Raw genomic sequence first — 21,377 nt, 5'->3', positions numbered from 1 at the left:
GAGAAATCAGCAGCAGTCGTGTTCACTCTCCACATTGGTTTCCACGCCTGTTTTCTTTTTGTAAACCCTAACCCTAACCCTGTTAAGTCTTCAGGTGGCATGTGCTCCACGAACTCGAAACTTAGATGCATGTGACTTACCTGCATATGGCATTGTCTCTCCATGAGACAACTCAGAAGGCAAAATTTTTCTGGAAGTAGACCTGTCACCATGAGATACATGTCTGGCATGCATGTGACTTTCATGCCCTCCATGAGCACTGGCATACATATATCTATCAGGCTTTGTGCCTTGTGGAGAGGATGCATGTCGAGAGGTGACAGTCACCTCTTCCTTTTGCATAAAAGATGCGGGATCTCCATGCTTCAAACGAGGTGGATTTCTGAATTTCAGCTCTCCGTTATCCCCCTCTTTGATATCACCTTTGCGGAGGAGGTAGGCAAGTGCCAACTGTAACGCGCGGAAGCTCTAGGTAGTCTTCTTTCAGCCCTAAACACTCTTGAAAACCTTCTGATGCAGAAACGCACCATCTGATGCAAAAACGCAGGTAGAGAGAGAGTAGAGAGAGAGAGAGAGAAGTGCTGGAATTTCAGTATATACTATGGTACAAAAAGATACATATCTTTACAGCCCTTGGCTGCCTTCATAAAAAGGTGGCTAACCCTAAAATCTGTCCCCTATGGGACCTCTAGTGATCCCAACCCCTAGTGGGTTTGAATGAGATAAATGATGAGCACTTGAGCCCTTATATATGGGTCTTGGACAATGTAGGAGCTGGCCGACTGCTGGTCGGCCAGTTCAGAATTCCTTTAATGCCTTTTTTAGCAAATCCGACCAGCTCTGCTCCTGGCTCTTGATGCGCATGCTGCTGCCCGACTGGACTCCAGTCCACACACTCTAGCGCCTGCAGCCGATTGATGCTTTTACCATCTTATGATGCGTTTCAGCCGCCTGGTTCTGTGAGCATCCTTTTGGTCCTTCTCAATCCTTTCTCCAAGTCCTGCTCCAGTTTACACTGCCATCAGTGCTCTGTGCTCTGTGCTCTGTGCTCTGTCATCCTGGTTCTTCTGTCACGAGCCTGTGGCAATGACTAACTTTGTTTTTGCTTTCTTTATCGGATTGGTTTCCTGTTTAGAAACCCCTTTTGGAATCCAAAATGTCTGCATTGCTCAGTCGGAGTGGACAGCATTAAAGTTCAGTGAGAGAGTCTAAGTTTGGATGGCCTAAGGTTTACAGGCACTGAATATTGACATTAGATTAAGGCTAAGAGAAGGGTGGGTCGAAAGAAGAAGAAGACAGATAAATATCTCTGCTAGAGGGCAGTGCACTTGGAATTTGTCAGTGCTCTAGAGATAGAAGAGCATCCAGAAGATCAGAGGGACGCGATTCTGACATCTCCTAAATTTTAGGGGAACCTGCTATTTTTGGCCTATGTCGGAATTGAAATGTGTTCGCGTCAAAAGGAGGGCAATTAAATGGGGAACAATAGTCCCCAAAGACCTGCAGTGAGCTGATGAGCTGGCCAGGATATTTTTAGGCTGGAAGTCCAAAGCAGGAAATTGCTTATTAAGGTGCCATTTGTCACATTTTAAAAAAAACTTTCCACTCGTGGGAGGCTGAGCACTCGTTTTCTCTCTGTGGGAGCTCATTTGGTGAGTTGGCAGGTGGATTGAAGCAGGTTAAGGACTATTGAGAGCTGCCTACTCCCTTTGCCTTGATGCAGTGAGCCATACGTGGCTGTAAACCACTCCTCTACTCTCTCAGAATGATTATGCTTGCAAGAGGCTTTCTTATGTGTATGTGCAGCTGTGAGGAATTCATGCTTCCTGGCTGAGGCAAGAGCCTCCTTTGATAGGAACAGGCGCGGTTAACCACCGTACCATAGCAGGTACCTGTGGGGGTCATAACCCCACAAAGCAGGTGTCAAATTCAGCAATTTATTGTTGCTGTTTATGACTGTTTTTGGGCTGTTTCGGAGCCCGAGAAGGTACCGGATTGCAATAAGGTCAAGCCAGATGGATTCCAGAGTGAACAGAGGGCCATATGTGTGCAAAACAGAGTAAATTTCAGTGCTGTGCAGAAATTACAGCAAGCTGAATTACTGGTTTTTATGCTCTGTTGAGAGGGTTTCGACGTACTGAAGAGGTCAGAAGTGGTTTGGAATGATTCTGACATATTTTGGGTCAGTTTTGGGACAGTTATGCTGGCGAAATTTTCAGGAATGTGCAGAAAATTCAGCAAACTCAATACCTTGTAAAAATCTCTTTTTCTGAAGAATAAATAAATACCGAAAGGGGCGCCAAGCTTTGGGGCCTATCTGGTGTCGGTGTCAGCTCCTGGGGACATTCTAGTTCACAGGATTTTGTTGTTTTTGCTCTGTGTTTAAGCTAAGGTATTAAGTGACGACATAAACTGGTGAAAGCCGTGTGTATTGAAGAAGATCTACCGCCCAGTCAGTAGTACAGGCCGGTTTCATGGTTCCATTGCCGGGATAAACATCACTTTGTTTTATTGAAGTGAGCCTGGGCCTGCTGGGTAGAAGCACAGAGCACTGATGGCTGACCGACGTGAAGAAGCTAGAGAGGAGTTCTCTTCCTCCCAGGAAAGAAGAGAGGTTCTAGTGGTTTCAGAGGCTGGAGAGCCGTCTAGGCCGTCTCATGCAGTGCCACCTCCTGTCATGCCTATACCACAGGGAGCCAGAGCAGATGAGGATGCTGCTTTCAGAGCTCAGTTGCTAGCAGCAGTGGGTATGTTTTCCCAGGTCATGCAGAATCCACGTTTCTTGGAGTTTCTGCAACCTCCTCAATCTACTCAGCCCATTGGGGCTACAGAGTTAGTGCAAGAACCTGTTGAGGTTCAGACACTCAGTGTACATCCTGCCGACTCACGAGAAAGGGCAAGGCAGCTTGTGGGGTCAGTGGAAAGAGCACCAGTACTTCCTTCTGTTCACGAACAGGTGGCTGAAACGCCAGTTGTGCCGGCTTTTGTTGAGCAGCCCGCCACCTTACAGCAGCCATTAGTTGGCCAGTTTGGACAGGGAAGTCAGTTCCAGGCACCGCCGCAGGTATTTCCACCACCTACCTTGCATCCAGGCTATTTTGGAGGCGGTTCTGTGTTTCAGAGCATGGCTGGTTATGCGCCAGGAACAGTGGATTACCAGCAGAGAACTGTGTTTGGGGGTTCACAAAGTTTTATGCCAAACCCCATGTATGGCAATATTGGCATGCAGCCAGGTTTTCAGGGTGTTCAGAGCAGTTTTGGAATGCCACAGGGCACTTTTGGCATGGCTGCTTTTCAGAATCAGCCACCACCTCTTGTACAGTCAAACCCGTTTGTGGGTGACAGAGGGATGATGATGCCATCAGATAGTGTCCTAATGATGTCAGCACCTACTGTTGATAAACCGAAGCCATACAAAGAAGGTGGAGCAGCTGTACAGTTTGACACTTTTAGAGGCTTTGAAGACAGAACTAAAGCACTTTCCTTCATACATCAGTTTGATGCTGCCTTTGCTGGAGGGAACTTCACAGAAGTTTCTAAAGTGAGAAAGGCTGCCACTTTTCTGAAAGGCAATGCTAGCCAATGGTGGACCACTTTGTTGATGCAAGGTCAGGCACCGTCCACTTGGGTTGGCTTTAAGCAAGTGTTTGCTGCAGCTTGGTTAACCAATGAGTTTGAGGTTGATGTGATGTCAGCCTGGCACAGTTTGGATGCCTCAAAGTGTAAGGATCTCGAGGATTATAATAAGAAGTTCTGGAAAGCTTTGTTGCCAGTCACTTCTTATAGAATTGTGCCGTTAACTGAGCAGATAGAGAAGTACTGTTGTGGCCTGCCAAAAGAATTGCGCAATTATTGCACAAAGACCAAGGTTACCACATTGACTCAGCTGATTGAGAATGCAAACACAGGGAATGCACTGTTGCTGGGTCAGACTAGTGGTTTTGGGGGCAGCAGCAAAGAGGGCAAATCAGCCAGAATTTCAGCAGCCAAACAGGTTGAAAAGGTTGATGAGCAGGGCCCTCAGAAGACAGGTAAAGCTGGATCAGCAAAGAAGAAATTAGACAAGGCTTTTTGGCGTCAGTCGAAGAGCAGCAAGCCTCAGTTTAAGCAGAGAACTGAAGAGGAAACACAGGCTTTAAGGACTGAGGGTAAATGCTTTATCTGTGAGAAAGCTGGTCACATATCAAGGTTTTGTCCTGACAAGAAAAGGCCAGCTGACTCAGAAGAGAAAGAAGACAAGAAAGGAAAGAAGGTCACCCCTTCGGCAGGTTTAGTGCCAGATATGCTAGGGGATAGACCTCAGACAGATGCCAGTGAGTTGTGTAGAGCCTGGGGAAAGGTCAGAGATCAGCATGTTCTCATTTTCTTTGACCCTGGGGCAAAGGCAAACTTCATTTCCCCACAGTTGGCTGCACAGTTGGGCATCAGAGCTGATGAGATGGGATACACAGCTGAGGCAGGTTTGGCATGTCCTGGCCATTCAGAGTCTGTGACACCCATCCTTGGAAAGTTACGTCTGCATATACAGTCCTATGTGGATGCAGAAGACTTTTATATCATGCCGCTTGAGGGATGCGATGTATTGCTTGGTATGCCGTGGTTGTACAGAGTGCATGGCATCTTGGATTCCTTCAAGAAGACTGTGACCTTGGAAAGTAGAGGGAAGACTCATGTGCTAGATGTTAAGCTCAAAGGAGAGTCTGTACCTATAATTTCAGCTTCTGCTATTACCTCGGTAATAAAGAATCATCTTTCTGCGTATTTGATATTTGCACGTGATTTGAATGAAGTAAGTGAGTCAAATTTGTCAGTACTTGAGAAAGACAGATCTGAATTTTTGTCACAATTTAGTGATGTCTTTTCTGACTCATTACCGTCTGAGTTACCACCAGAGAGGTCAGAGGATCATGGTATAGATCTGATTCCAGGCAGTAGTCCACCGAATCGACCTCCGTACAGGGTTAGTGCAGCGCAGCAGAAAGAGATTATGAGCCAGGTGAATGAGCTGCTGGAAAAAGGGTTGATACAGCCAAGTTCATCTCCCTTTTGCTCTCCTGTGCTCTTAGTGCAGAAGAAGGATGGCTCATGGCGCATGTGTATAGATTACCGCGCTTTGAATAAGGCAACCATAAAGAACAGGTTCCCTATTCCAAGGATTGATGACATCTTAGACCGCTTGGAAGGCGCGTCTATGTTTAGCAGGATAGATCTGAAAAGTGGCTACCATCAGATCAGGATTAGAACTGAAGATGTGCATAAGACTGCGTTCAGGACGACCTTTGGCCTGTATGAATTCCTTGTGATGCCATTTGGTCTGACGAATGCTCCTGCCACATTTAATCGGATGATGGATCGGATATTCCGACCGTTTAGACAGTTTGTTGGCACCTTCTTTGATGACATGATTGTCTTTTCAAAGTCGGAAGAGGAGCATAGAGACCACTTGTCAGAGGTGTTCAATGAATTACGTAGTCATAGACTGCTTGTGAATGGCAAGAAGAGTAAGTTCTTCTTGGAACAGATTCAGTTCTTGGGGCACATTGTGTCTAAGGATGGGGTCAGAATGGATCCTGCTAAGGTTGAGGCAATCAAGACATGGCCAGCCTTGAAGACTGTGCATGATGTCAGAAGTTTTCTTGGTTTATGCTCTTACTACAGGAGATTTATCAGAAATTTTGCTGAGATTGCTTCACCGTTGCATGCTCTGCAAAAGAAAGACGTCTCTTTCAGATGGACACAGAAAGAGATTTCAGCTTTTGAGCTACTGAAAGAAAAGATGACTTCTAGTCCAGTGATTATATTACCAGACCTCAGGAAGTCATTTGTTGTCCAGTGTGATGCATGTGGCAGCAGTGTTGGTGCTGTCTTAATGCAAGAAGGAAGGGTAGTGGCATATGAGAGCAGAATATTACAAGGCCCAGAGAAGACTATGCAGGTCTATGAGAAAGAACTGCTGGCTGTAGTTCATGCTCTAGAAAGTTGGAAACACTACCTTTTAGGTGCTGATTTTGTTGTTCAGACAGATCATCAGACTTTACGCTATTTTCTGACTCAGACAAAATTGTCGGAGAAGCATATGAGATGGGCAAACTTTTTGTCTATGTTCCACTTTCAGATTGTGCATGTGGAAGGCAAGAAGAATGTTGTGGCAGATGCTTTATCAAGGAAGCCACAGATTTCAGCAGTGTCTATTCCTTATCATCATGAGTTAGATGACATGAAGGAGCAGTATGCTGTTGATGAGGATTTTGCCCGAGTCTATGATCACATTGTGAATGGACAACCTCATGACCACTATCTTCTCAAAGAGGGTTATATGTTGATGCATGGGAGACTGTGTGTCACTAGGCCACTGAGAGTGAAAGTGATGACAGAGAGTCATTCTCCTCCGTATGCTGGACATCGTGGTATAGATGCTACAGTTAAGGCGGTTGAGACTTTCTTTTACTGGCCTACTTTGAGAAGAGATGTTGAAGATTATGTACGGCAGTGTGTGATTTGCCAGAAGGTCAAGTTTGACAGGCAAAAAGCACCAGGGCTGTTACAGCCATTGCCTATTCCAGAGAAGCCATGGGAAAGCATAGCAATGGACTTTGTGTTTGATCTTCCTAGGACACAGACAGGGAATGATGGAATATGGACCATTATATGTAGGTTCAGTAAGCAGGCTCATTTCATTCCTGTTCGAAAGAAGATTAAGCCAGAGCAGATGGCACGATTGTTTATGTGCAACATTTTCAAGTACCATGGGATGCCACAGTCTGTGATTAGTGACCGTGATCCACGAATGACTAGTCTTTTCTGGAGAGGCATATTTGAGAACATGGGCAGCACGTTGAAGTTTTCTTCTTCGTTTCATCCACAAACTGATGGGCAGTCTGAAGAGGCAAATTCTACTGTCCTTGATCTGCTAAAGTGTTATGTATCAGAGCAGAAAGCAAAGTGGGAGCAGTATTTGCCATTGGTTGAGTATGCATATAATAATACAGTGCACTCTTCAACTGGCAAAGCACCTTTTGAGATTGTAGAAGGTGGCAAGAAAGTGCCCCCCATTTTGCATACAAAAGATAAAATTTTTGAGGCAGATCAGTTTGTGCAGAATATGGATGAGACATACAAGAAGATTAAGCATGCCCTTGAGAAGACTCAGGCTAAGCAGAAAAGAGCAGCAGATATGCATCGCCGAGAGCTCATGTTTAAAGAGCATGATTGGGTCTTGTTACGCTTTGAAAAGGCACGGCTTAAGAAACGTAAGGGCAAGGAAAGCCTGTTTACTAAGCTGAGTATGCGGTATTATGGGCCTTTTCAAGTAACAGAGAAGATCAGCGATGTATGCTATCGGCTCAAATTGCCTGAGCAGTGGAAGATTCACAATGCGTTCCATGTGAGTCTTCTTAGACCCTTTGTGGGTGATGTGCCAGTGGATATGCCACCTCAAGATCAACCTGAAGTTGAAGAACTTGATGAAATTCTTGTTCCAGAACAGATCTTGGCACATAAGGAACGGAAAGTAAAAGGCAAGGCTGCTAGACGCTATTTGGTGAAGTTCAGAAACTATCCACCTTTAGATGCTAAGTGGATGGAAGAGGGTGAACTCGCTGAGTCACCTAATGTATTGGGACTTTACCTTGAGGCATTTAGTCTGCAGCCTACCTTGACCCATTGATTGAGGAGCTGTATAGATTATTATAATACAATTGCTCCATCGATCATGTACAGCTAGTCTATCTTTTGTCTTGTGGATTATTCAGTTAATAGATACATGTAGTCACCAATTTTGGCATATGTTTCAGTACTATGGTTTTGGTTTTGTCAACATGTATTTCTGAATTTAGACTCTACGTGAACTATGTTGCAGTGTGACTGAATGTCACTGTTAGTGTTGGGTTCATCGACAGAGCAATGACCATGCTTGTAGTATACATGTCTTAACTTGATGTTGGTTCATCTCGTTAACTGGAAACATGTATACGACGCATGCAAATGAGGACATTTGCGATTTCAAGAGGGGGGTATGTCACGAGCCTGTGGCAATGACTAACTTTGTTTTTGCTTTCTTTATCGGATTGGTTTCCTGTTTAGAAACCCCTTTTGGAATCCAAAATGTCTGCATTGCTCAGTCGGAGTGGACAGCATTAAAGTTCAGTGAGAGAGTCTAAGTTTGGATGGCCTAAGGTTTACAGGCACTGAATATTGACATTAGATTAAGGCTAAGAGAAGGGTGGGTCGAAAGAAGAAGAAGACAGATAAATATCTCTGCTAGAGGGCAGTGCACTTGGAATTTGTCAGTGCTCTAGAGATAGAAGAGCATCCAGAAGATCAGAGGGACGCGATTCTGACATCTCCTAAATTTTAGGGGAACCTGCTATTTTTGGCCTATGTCGGAATTGAAATGTGTTCGCGTCAAAAGGAGGGCAATTAAATGGGGAACAATAGTCCCCAAAGACCTGCAGTGAGCTGATGAGCTGGCCAGGATATTTTTAGGCTGGAAGTCCAAAGCAGGAAATTGCTTATTAAGGTGCCATTTGTCACATTTTAAAAAAAACTTTCCACTCGTGGGAGGCTGAGCACTCGTTTTCTCTCTGTGGGAGCTCATTTGGTGAGTTGGCAGGTGGATTGAAGCAGGTTAAGGACTATTGAGAGCTGCCTACTCCCTTTGCCTTGATGCAGTGAGCCATACGTGGCTGTAAACCACTCCTCTACTCTCTCAGAATGATTATGCTTGCAAGAGGCTTTCTTATGTGTATGTGCAGCTGTGAGGAATTCATGCTTCCTGGCTGAGGCAAGAGCCTCCTTTGATAGGAACAGGCGCGGTTAACCACCGTACCATAGCAGGTACCTGTGGGGGTCATAACCCCACAAAGCAGGTGTCAAATTCAGCAATTTATTGTTGCTGTTTATGACTGTTTTTGGGCTGTTTCGGAGCCCGAGAAGGTACCGGATTGCAATAAGGTCAAGCCAGATGGATTCCAGAGTGAACAGAGGGCCATATGTGTGCAAAACAGAGTAAATTTCAGTGCTGTGCAGAAATTACAGCAAGCTGAATTACTGGTTTTTATGCTCTGTTGAGAGGGTTTCGACGTACTGAAGAGGTCAGAAGTGGTTTGGAATGATTCTGACATATTTTGGGTCAGTTTTGGGACAGTTATGCTGGCGAAATTTTCAGGAATGTGCAGAAAATTCAGCAAACTCAATACCTTGTAAAAATCTCTTTTTCTGAAGAATAAATAAATACCGAAAGGGGCGCCAAGCTTTGGGGCCTATCTGGTGTCGGTGTCAGCTCCTGGGGACATTCTAGTTCACAGGATTTTGTTGTTTTTGCTCTGTGTTTAAGCTAAGGTATTAAGTGACGACATAAACTGGTGAAAGCCGTGTGTATTGAAGAAGATCTACCGCCCAGTCAGTAGTACAGGCCGGTTTCATCTTCTACTAGGTTCCTACTCTTTATCTGGTTGCCTTTTCTGGATCTAGCCCTGAGAATGTCCATGGCATCTATGATGCACATGACATCCCCCTCTGCTAAACTTGATGACGGGAATCCAACCTGCTCTTGGATGACTGTCATCATCACAATCCTGTCCCGAAGTCCCTCTGTCATCATCCATCCCTGGCAAACCTTTTTCTCTGAAAACCCGGCCTGTTCTCCAAACCACTCTATCTCTGATGAAGATCTATGCATCTGGTCTTCCTCTAGTCCACAATCCATTCCTGCCCTGACTCTGAACACCGTCTTGGTCTTCATTCCTGGAACTGAGTCTAGCACTCTCACATCACCCTTGGAGGATCAACCTCCCTTGGGACCGTTACCTGAGAACCTATCTGGCTCACGGAACTGCCATCCCTATCTGGCACTGTGGAACACCACCAACAAACCTCCTGGGAGTTCTTCCCGCTTCGGTGCTCCTCGCCTTGGGCTTCGAATCCGTGTACTTTCCTGTACCTTGGACCTGTACACCATCATTTGGGACTGAATCAATGTTTAGCTTTGCTGAGCCTGATGCTTTGATACCAATGTAACGCGCGGAAGCTCTGGGTAGTCTTCTTTCAGCCCTAAACACTCTTGAAAACCTTCTGATGCAGAAACGCACCATCTGATGCAAAAACGCAGGTAGAGAGAGAGTAGAGAGAGAGAGAGAGAAGTGCTAGAATTTCAGTATATACTATGGTACAAAAAGATACATATCTTTACAGCCCTTGGCTGCCTTCATAAAAAGGTGGCTAACCCTAAAATCTGTCCCCTATGGGACCTCTAGTGATCCCAACCCCTAGTGGGTTTGAATGAGATAAATGATGAGCACTTGAGCCCTTATATATGGGTCTTGGACAATGTAGGAGCTGGCCGACTGCTGGTCGGCCAGTTCAGAATTCCTTTAATGCCTTTTTTAGCAAATCCGACCAGCTCTGCTCCTGGCTCTTTATGCGCATGCTGCTGCCCGACTGGACTCCAGTCCACACACTCTAGCGCCTGCAGCCGACTGATGCTTTTACCATCTTATGATGCGTTTCAGCCGCCTGGTTCTGTGAGCATCCTTTTGGTCCTTCTCAATCCTTGCTCCAAGTCCTGCTCCAGTTTACACTGCCATCAGTGCTCTGTGCTCTGTGCTCTGTCATCCTGGTTCTTCTACTGGGTTCCTACTCTTTATCTGGTTGCCTTTTCTGGATCTAGCCCTGAGAATGTCCATGGCATCTATGATGCACATGACACCTACTCCCTTGGTTTCTTGCCCACTTCACGAGCCATTGATTCGAAAGTTACATCTACCATAGCATCAGCCTTCCTGGCTTCAATAGCACTTTGCAAATGGGGATCTTCATGTAAAAACTTTAACTCTTGCTCTTGAGCCTGCAAAAGTTTTCTCATATGTTCCATTTTAGCCCTCATAGCATCATCAGGCTCTTGTTCAAACATAACTGTCTTTCCTGGAGACAGTTGACCCTTGGATTCACTATCCATAACCCTTTCAAGGGGCTTGTGTCTTCCTCGCAGGGCATCAGACCCACGAGAGGCACTAGATGGACCCCTCGAATTAGGCACTTCCAAAGGGTTGCCTTGGCTGTCCATTGTGTTTTAAGTTTGCTAAAAGCGGGATGTCCAGTACACAGGTTCGTTTCCCCACTAGGAAGAGGGAAACAACCGTGCTCTGATACCAATGAAACCGATCCCGTCAAGTGGGAAAGACTCTGTTGGACACCCACACGCTTAATAGCACAACTTTAAAACCACAAATTTGAAATGGACAACTTAATACAACTTGAAATTTAAATGAAATGAAATGGAAAGATGGACACCAGCACTAGGGCCGGAACGGGCCGACCCCCCCTCAATATATGATATATTTATTGGGAGTATTTAATGAATACAATGCTCCATGGGTTCCAAGAACCAGATAATGTCCATGTACATATGAAAACAGTACCAAACAAATATGCTCGAAGTGGAAAACTTGATGTAGAAGCTCGAAGCAGAACGACCACTAGTGTGGTCCAATCTCTACGGTCCTGTGCTTTCACTGGACTCCGCGGAGAGCGCCACACTGGTGTTCCGAGACCACGCACAGACAGGCGCTCTCGTACTAACGCCTGGCTCTCCCGATCTCAGCACCTTTGGACCGAGGTTCTCCAATAGAGCTTGGACAACCCGGCACCGAACGGGTGTTGGCCGAGCGGGATGAATCCCTTATTAGATTTAAACATAAAATACTTTACTTAAATCTGAAATTCACTTACTTGTAGATGGTTGATAGAAAACCAATACTGGTGGTATGATGAAGCCACCCTTGATGAAGAAACAGTTGCCTCGTGGTGAACCACCAAGACAAGTATCACCACAAAAGACCACAGCCACCTGCTGTGAAAGAAGGAGAACCCACTTGGAGGAGAGGCTTGGTTGTAGTGTGGAGAGAAGATGGCGTGGAGGAGCAGCCGGCGGTATTCTTCTATTGATGGTAGCTGCTGTGTAGAGGAAGAGAAGGAGGAAGCGTGCAGAACCCACTGGTAATGGATGCCTACAGAGGAAAAGACAGCCGCCTGTAGGAATGCTTCCACCTGTAGGAGCAGTACGCTGAGGTTCTTGCAGGTTTGCTGTCGCCTGTAGGAGCAGAGATCAAAGCCCGTTGAAAGAGGGTACACAGCAGCCTGCGCAGCCACCTGAGGAACAGTAATTGGCCTGGCTGCAGCCGCATGGTGAATGCAGTCGATAGGGCAACCAGCCGCCTGGGAGAAGCAAACATAGGAGGGATGTAGGGCAGCCAGCCGCCTGGGAGAGAACAAGCGCAGCCTGTTGTGTATGGAAAACAGTCGCCTGAGGGAGAGAAGGCGCAAGTTGGTGAATAATCGCTTGAATTATGGAAGCGATCGATCATCTACGCTTGATGGAGGAAGCCTTTTTTAAATAAAATTTAAAGTGAAGTTTACTTTGGTGATTCCCACGTTTGCATGTGGGTGGGGAGTATGGGTAGGTAACCATGCCCACCCCCACACTCACTTAAGTGGGGCTCCCCACCTTGGCCCCTAAGTGGGTGCCCAAAGGGGGTGCCCACATTTAAGTGAATGTGAACACTTAACCTTATAAAATAAAAGGTTAGAATTTGAAACATTAAAACAACATGTGCGACATACTTACCACCTGTTCACATGCACCAAAACTCGTCAGAATATAGAGCAGACTTCACGACTCACTGGCAGGCGTCCCCGCTCAGTAAGTAACACGTCAAGCAGGCAAACACACAAATACATGTCATGCGAAAACAGTTTCAAGCATGCAAATCATGTGTGCATGTGCAAATAGTAACATGGACATATCTCCCGTTCATGGAACAAGTACAAAATATCTGTCGGCACAAAACTGGCACGACATAAAAACATAAAAACCTGGTCTTCCTATGGAGTGACAGTCCCATAGGTAAGACACAGTTCCAGGCACGAGTCTCCCTATGGTGTGACAGTCCCATAGGCAAAACACGGCACGAATACTGGCTCTTCCATGGTGTGACAATCCCATGGGTCGAACACAGTCCAGGTCATACACGGGTGGCACGAGTCTGGCTCCCGTCCATACGACACCATCCTGCTAACACACGGGTGGCACTAGTCTGGCTCCCGTCCATGTCAGCAAAATACTGGCCTCTTCACATGAGACACCGGCCTGGCCTCAAGTGAACGAGACGCAAAAACTGGAGATGGACCAAATGGTCGGCCAATTGGTGACAACATATCATTGTTTCACATCAGCTCATGGGACAACAACCCTCTCTTCTACAGTAGAGCATACCATCGTTTTATCCTCAGTTCATGGGACAACAGCCCTCTCTACTACACATAGCACATCAACGTTTTTATCTTCTGTTCATGGGACAGCAACCCAGTCTCTGCCACTGTTCTTCATCGGTTTTTTTCTACAGTTTACCTTGGGGAGCAACCCACTCTTTGCTCACCATCTCACACCACTCAGGTCAGTCCTCTCTGCTCCTTTCCATCCCTCAGGTATTGCAACACCCTTGTCACCAGAGCTTGCACCACTTCCACCACTCGGGACGGTAGCCCTCTCTGCTCCTCACCACCCCTCAGGTATTGCAGCACCCTCGTCATCAGAGCCTGCACCACTTGGGACGGCAGTTCTCTCTACTCTTCATCACCATTTAGGTACCGCAACACCCTTGTCACAAGAGTCTGCATCATCATCGACATCATCATCACTTCACCTTCCACTGCCCACTACCACCTCGGAGGGCTTTTGCATCCACTGATGTCACATGCACTCTGCACTATAGTGCATGGTGACAAGATGGTGTATCATAAGTGCAACACTGTATAGCAGTAGAACCCTTTAGGATTTGATATTTGTCGTACGCCGTGATCCCATTGTAATCCTCAGTCCAGGATATGTCAGGCACAAGCTACGTAGGTCATTCCTTAGCCTTAGAGTGTCAGTCAGTCAAGTCCCTTAACCCACTTGGAGAGAATCATTCATGCATATAGAAGTCATAGAAGCCTTAGGGTTTGCATCAAAACATGTTTGCATTTTGCATAGCATTCATCCCATATGCATATAGACCATCTAGACCATTGCAGAAGCCTCAGAATATCGTTTAGTATTTTATACTATTTATTTGGCATTTTTCCCATAATTTTCCAGCATTTTATCACCATTAGTCTATTTATCTAGTCGTGTAGCTTTAGGGAGCCAGTCGGCCAGCTTTACAGCCAACCAACCAGCCCATAAAGTGCATATAAATAGCATTGTTTCCCATTATTCATTCATCTCATAATCATCAGCCTACTATCGTTTCAATCTTCAGCTACTTGGAGCTTCAACGCTTGAGCATATAGAGCATACTTTAGCAAACGCATCAGCCCATATTCAGCCAAGGAAGGAAGCGCTACAGAACTTGCGTTTTCAGCCTTCATGCAGAATTCAACAACCATACATATCATTGTTTTGCTACAGCCCTCTTGGTGAAGGTAAAACACATTCATACATTCATTTTCAGCATACATTCACATGCCTAGAACAGTCCTAGTCAGCCCCTTCTCTCAGCCTCATATTTGCAGCCCTCCTACATTCCATTGGAAGAGTGCATAGGCTTGAGATCGGTCATCATTGGTGCTTCTACAACCGTGTATAGTTCAGCCCGCCGACTCTTGGTCTTTCAAAGGTCTTGCGTTTGGCTTATCTACAGTCCAAAGTCAGTCCTCATTCATTCTCTTCAAAGATAATAAAGCAAATACTCCTAGCAATAGGAGGGGGCCCTTCAGTGGGTAAATTGGGACCCAATAAGGTGTATAGATCTATCTCTCTCTCTAATCTCTGAAAGTTTGAAGTGCTAAAAGTGGATTGCTAAGGACTCGTGAAACTCAGGATAAAGAAGGCGGTGTGAGACTTGTGTGATAGGATCCTTCATTACGCATAATTCCGCTGCATGTTACATTGGTATCAGATTCAACTTGTCCACACACATCGCATCCTAGTAGTAAGTATGATGGTAAGTGTGATCATTTACCTGTTAATCAGTTTATTCATCAATTTAATGCTCATTTTCCTTTAGCTAGGATCATAGATTCTCAAGATAGAGTCCACGTAGCGGCCCCCCACCTTATGGGTGAGGCAATCACTTGGTGGTAGCATTGGTCTAGTCTTCATACAGACCTGACCACAGGTGTCATAGCTTTTCGCTGGGATATCTTTGTTCATGATCTTAAGACTAGCTCTCTCCCTCTCTAGTATTTGACCAACTTGGCAGATGAGTTCTATGGACTCAGACAAAACGGGTCACCCGCGCTTCAGTTTTTCGGTAAGGTTATAACTTTAGCACAACAGTTAGAGTTATTTGAGCAGGCCAAGATGGATCAATTCATTCGTGGATTAGATCCTAACATCCGATTCACAGTTCGTAACTTTGAACCTAGCACATATGACCGGGGTTTGAATCTGGCTCAAAATGAAGAAATGAAGATGAACGGAGGCAAGCCTAAGCAACCGTTGTCTAGTACCAAACCCCAGCAGCAGCAATCTGCTTCGTAGTCGGGGAAAGGTAATGCATCTTCTAAAGATGCTAAGGATGACAATTCTAGCTCTAGTAGTTGAGGAGGGTAAGAAGGATAAGGAATCCAAACCTAAGAAAACCCCCGAGGAAAAGGCTAAAGTAGGCATCACAGGAGGCTATCTGAAAGAATGGCTGTAAATAAAAAAAACAGCAAATAGATCTTGCAAAGAAACACATGTGCAAAAGAACTGAAGTAGAAAACTTGTTATCTGCTGAAGTAGAGCACGAGGGCTGCCCGTAGGTGCATACAACCAACAACAATGGCTGAATAATGAAGTGCTAATGATGCTAACCCAAGCCACCTATTTATAGGTTGGACAAGAGCTGGTCGGCCAGTATAAAAACAGTGGGTTGGCCGACTATGCAGAAAATACTAAAATAATGTCTAAAAAATAGACAAAAATAGCAGAAAAATATCTAAAATAAGATGAATGCATGGCCTCATAAATTTGGCCAGATACAACATGAAATATGCACATATATGTCCAATCTGGAGATGATAATGCCAACACCTCCTCTTTAGCGCTAGATGGGCGGACCAACTCCAGCACGCTGAAGAAAGACCTCCAAAGAAGCTCGAGGGAGCGTTTTGGTGAAGAGGTCAGCAAGATTGTCTTGAGTGGAACAATACTCAAGTCGAAGAAGACCAAGCTCAATCCAATCCCGAACAAAATGATAGTGAACCTCAATGTGTTTGGAGTGGCCACGTATCACAGGATTCTGAGCTAAAGCATTGGCACTCTAAGAATCCGAGAAGATGACAACAGAGGAATCATCCGCACAACATAAATGCTCCAAAATTTGATGTATCCATAACGCCTCGGCTGCGAAGAGAAGATAGGATTTGTACTTAGCCTCGGTAGAAGAAGCAACAAACAGTCCTCTGCTTCTGAGATTTCCAAGAGACCAATCCTCTACCAACCATGAAACAATATCCCGTAGTAGATCTCTGAGTATCAATGCAACCAGCCCAATCAGCATCCGTAAAGCCCACCAAAGAAGAACTACCAGAATAAGTGATGCCATAATCTGATGTGCCACGAAGATACCGAAGCACTCTCAAAGCTGCCTGCCAATGAGATCTCCGAGCTGCTAAAGAGAACTGGCTGAGTACGCTCATAGCATAAGAGAGATCCGGTCGGGTGTTGACAAGATAAAGCAAGGAGCCAACTAACTGCCGGTACTCTGTCCACCAAAGGTGTATCATCCTCCTTTGACAATTTCGCATTGGGATCCATAGGACAAGAGAGAGGAGAGCAATCTGTCAAACCATAAGTTGCAAGCAACTTCTTCACATACTTCTCCTGGGAAATGAAGATGCAATCATTTCTCTGCCAAACTTCCAGACCAAGAAAATAATGAAGTAAGCCAAGGTCCGTCATCTCAAATGTGAGATTGAACCTGAGTGACCAACTCAATTTGTGAGCCTGCAAGAATGAGGTCATCAACATAAAGCACAATGATGCATATATCCCCATCAGAAAGAAGCACATAGAGGTTTGGATCTGCATATGACCTCTCAAAACCAAGAGATAACAAGAAAGCATCAATCTTTTGATACCAAGCACGAGGTGCTTGTTTGAGACCATAAAGAGCTTTCTTCAACAAGTAAACATGGTCCTCATGTCCTTGAATCACAAAACCAGGAGGTTGCTCCACATAAACTTCCTCCTCTAAATCACTGTTCAGAAAGGCAGATTTAACATCCATCTGGAACATAGGCCATTTGAAACGAGCAGCCAGAGCCAAAACAATACGAATGGAAGTAAACCTGGCTGTAGGAGCAAATGTCTCATCAAAGTCCTCGCCGGCCTTTTGAGCATATCCACGAGCAACAAGACGGGCCTTGTACTTATCCAATGTACCATCTGCATGAAACTTGACTTTGAAGATCCATTTGACACCGATGACTCGTCGATGTATCATGTAAAGGCCGTGGTACTAAATCCCATGTATGATTCCTCTCAATAGAGGACATCTCGGCTTCCATAGCCTGTCTCGCCACTGTGGTTGGGCAAGGGCCGCCTCTGGAGATTCGGGCTCATCAATCGTCTACAAAGTACTCATAAGAGCATAATTCACTGTGGGAGTGGGAACCCGATAAGATCTCCTCAGACCGGATGAAGAAGTAGAGACCTAGTCATGCAACTGATTGTCAGAAAGGCCAGAATCTTGAAGTAATTGTTGGACCCAATGGGGTGGACCAGCCCTCCTCACAAATGTGGAAGAGGAAGTATCCGCATTTGTAATATGGACGCCGCATCCGGGGCAGCCGGGGATGAAGAAGGGACGTCCGAGCGTGTGGGAGATGATGTAGAGGCTCTGTCCGGATTGGCTGAGAAGCCGGAAGACGGTCCAGCACTCTGTATGGGGCTGGAAACAGCAGAAACAGGGGCTGAAACAGTAGCAACAGCGGGCTGAATCGCCACCGGAGGCACAGGGGGTGATGAAGTGCCTGATGGGAGCAAAGAAAATTCACCGATATCGGGCGGAAATGGATCAATATCCTCAGAAAACTGCATGGGTGAAGAGGAATCAAATCCAAAGAGGGTCTCATCAAAGCGAGCATCACGAGATATGATGATGTCCTCCAACGCAGGATCCCAAAAGCGGTATCCTTTCGACTTCGAACTATATCCCGTAAAGATCATCCTCTTCGACTTCGGGGAAAGTGTAGTCCTCTTTTGACCTGGCACATGTACAAACGCAACACAACCGAAAACTCGTAAGTGTGAGACGGAGGGCTTATGTCCAGAAAACGCCTCCTCTGGTGTCTTCCCATCGACCGCCTTTGTGAGAGAGCGATTGATGAGATAAACTGAGGTAGCCACAGCTTCACCCCAGAAAGAGGGACGAAGACTCGCAAATTGCAAGAGGGATCGAGCCATCTCCTTCACTGTTCGGTTCTTCCGCTCCACTACTCCATTTTGCTAAGGAGTATAAGGAACAGTCGTCTGCCGCTGGGATGCCTTTAGAAGTAAGAAACTCATCAAAAGGTACAAACTCACCACCATTGTCAGTTCGTAAGAATGAAACTTTGCTTTGAGATTGGTTCTCAACCATTGGAAGCCAAGACCTAAAATTGGCAAATGCATCAAATTTGTGTGCCAAGAAACACACCCATACCTTCCATGTGAAGTCATCCACCAAGAGCATATAATAACGGGCCCCGCCAAGGGACTCAACCTCCATAGGGCCAGCCAAGTCTGGATGGATCAACTCAAGTCTCCAAGTAGCTCTATGTGTAGCCTCTTCTGGAAAGGACTCCTTGTGATGTTTCCCCATCATGCAAGAGGAACAAATGTGTGGGAGAGCTCTCAACTTTGGAAGTCCACTAACAAGTTGCTTGGAATGAAGCTTTTGCAGAGCGGCAATAGGCACATGACCAAAACGTGAATGCCACAAAGAAGTATCTGCAATAGAAACTAAGGCATGGGAGGGAGAGAAAAGCTGATGAAGATGAGATTCTGAGGAAGAAATCTGAGAAGAGAAGTTGGTGATCTTGTAGAGGCCTTTATCATGAACACCATTAGCCACAACCGTAAGAGTCCTCCGATCAATCACCTCATCATCGAAATAAATGCCAAGTCCCTGCGAGCAGCCATGGTCACTGAAAACAAATTCTTCGAAATACGTGGCACATGTAAAACATCATGTAAAGTAGCAGAGGAACCAAAAGAAATGTTACCAACTCCATGGACAGGTAAGGAGGAGTAATCTCCAATGCATACAGAAGAAGAAAGTGGCTTGTAATCCTCCATAATGTGGGAATGTTTGGTCATATGTGCCGAAGCGCCGCTATCACCAATCCACTCAATTTCTTCATGTGTGGCACTCACCTCTGCATCAGAAGTGATCTCTGTGACCACAAGGAAGGAATCCTGTGAAGAAATGGGAGAATCTGTAACTACCATGTATGCCACTTTGACATTGCCCTCCTCTGGAACCTTATCCTTGCCTTTGTCCTTGGAATCTTTGTCAGCATCTTTGGAGGTGTCCTTGGCTTTGTACTTGGCTTTGGCGGCTTTGGAATCATTACGCTTTGCAAAACACCGAGCCTCCGTATGGCCAGTCTTGCCACAATAGGCACACTCCTCCTCTTTGGAACCTTTGGATTCCTTAGAATCCTTGCTTTTGCCCTTCTCGCTTTTGTTGTTGCTGCCTCCTTTGCCTCCTTTGGACTTGCCCTTACTTTGGGCAACAAAGGCAGAATCTGTCTTCCCTTTGCCTCTCAATAAACATTTGTCATGTAAGTAAGTCACAACTTCCTCAAAAGAGGGTAGAGGCTCACGGAAGTAGATGTGATCTTTGAAAGAGTCAAAGGATGATGGCAGCTTACCAAGCAGTTTATGGATCGGGTTATTGATCGAGCTCCCATACTCCTCAAGCTGCCTCTTGATCCTTGTGAATTCCCCAATCTTATCAATGATATTATCTGAGTCATTGATGGTAATCTTCTCAAGATCCGCCTCCAACTTAGCAATCTTCACGGAAGATACTCTCGCGAACCTCCTCTGAATCTCATTCCACATCTGACTGGCATCACTTCGAGAGAAGATATGAATTGTGCCTGGATCGATGGTGTCATACAATGGATGATGATGAGACGGGCCCGTGCATCCAAAACTTCACGAAACGCGGGATCCACCAAGTGAGGAGTGGTGATAGAGGGCCACACACCTGCTCCTTCAAGAAGCAATTGCGTATAAAACGGCCAAGTATGGTAGTTGGTAGCAGTCAGCTTCATGGAATCACTCACTTGAGGGGGTGAATAGGATGGCACATGGGAAGGGGTTAGGATGAGGGTTTGTGGAAGGGGAGAAAAAAGAGAAGTGGTGGTGGTGGGGAATATGGAAGGAAAAGAGGCAGGAATTTGGGAATAAGGTAGAGAAACAGGAAGCTGGGAAGAAGCTGCCTGTGAATTTGGGGCTTGGGAGAGGGGAGAAGAAAAGAGAATCCCCGAGTGGGAAGAATGACTATGACTAGAAGCCATATCTTTGATAATGCAGCAAAATCCTCCTCTTCAACAAAGCTGATCAGAAAATCAGCAAACTACTCCTCTAAAACTAAGTGTAGCCAAGAGAAAAGAAAGGAGAAGAAGGGATGGGAGGATGGGAACCAAAAGAAGACGTAAGAAATGACTCCCCTGGGTTAAAACCCTGTTGTAGCACCGAAATACGGGGCTGAGATTTGAAAACGCAGGTCCACAGCAGAAAACGCAGGTCCACAGCAGAAAACGCAGCTCCTCTGTAGATGTAGATGCGGTGGATCTTTGCCTGCCCGTAGGTGCATACAACCAACAACAATGGCTGAATAATGAAGTGCTAATGTCTCTCCTGCAAACTGTAGGATGAGGGCTTGCTTGCGTGTTGAGTCTTTCCCGGCTCTCCATGCTTTGGTGAAGGTGAGAGGGTCCTCTTCCCGATAGCCGAGCTTCATGCATAGAAGCTGCCCATCTTTCTCGGGAGTGGAGTCGGGTGTCTCGGCTATACCTGTGACTCGAATGTTGAGGCGGCGGGCATGCCTCATCTTCTCCTCCTCAATGGTGGCATGAATGATTTGGTGTTCTTCCCTTTGAGTCTCCTCCCTCACTTCTTTATGGATGTTCTTCTTCACCACCTCAACCCATCCTGACTGCTTGGCTTCGAGTTTTCCCTCCATATCCTTTGTGATCTCCTTGGAGATCTCTTCTTCTTCTTCTTCTTCTTCTTCTTCTTCTTCTTCGAGAGCGCTTCAGTCCTGTGCGGCCTATTGACCAACCGTCCAAGAGAAAAAGCACACCTCCCTATGCTGCAGCCCACCAACCAGCCCGCCAGTCTCCTTTCGAAAAAGCAT

At 45.8% G+C, this 21,377-nt stretch overlaps 2 protein-coding genes across 3 annotated transcripts in view; both read left to right on the top strand.

Annotated features, from left to right (window-relative positions):
- The window catches only part of LOC147629170 (choline transporter protein 1-like), a 130,632-nt gene that overhangs the window by 23,259 nt on the left and 85,996 nt on the right, over positions 1-21,377 (top strand). The window lies entirely within an intron of this gene.
- LOC147629172 (uncharacterized) lies at positions 6,907-8,511 on the top strand. The gene has a single exon (XM_086812956.1). It carries the CDS (start codon positions 7,103-7,105, stop codon positions 7,664-7,666), a length of 564 nt encoding a protein of 187 aa, XP_086669082.1. The 5' UTR covers positions 6,907-7,102; the 3' UTR covers positions 7,667-8,511.

Source organism: Cibotium barometz, chromosome 18, assembly GCF_041138505.1.
Source record: "Cibotium barometz isolate CiBa-2024 chromosome 18, ASM4113850v1, whole genome shotgun sequence".
Taxonomy (NCBI): domain Eukaryota; kingdom Viridiplantae; phylum Streptophyta; class Polypodiopsida; order Cyatheales; family Cibotiaceae; genus Cibotium; species Cibotium barometz.
Note: the sequence above shows the minus strand (reverse complement) of the source record. Positions and strands in the feature narration are given on the sequence as shown.

Excerpts from the sequence above, each read along its gene's own strand:
- LOC147629172 (XM_086812956.1), top strand. The coding sequence starts at position 7,103 with ATGGATGAGACATACAAGAAGATTAAGCATGCCCTTGAGAAGACTCAG.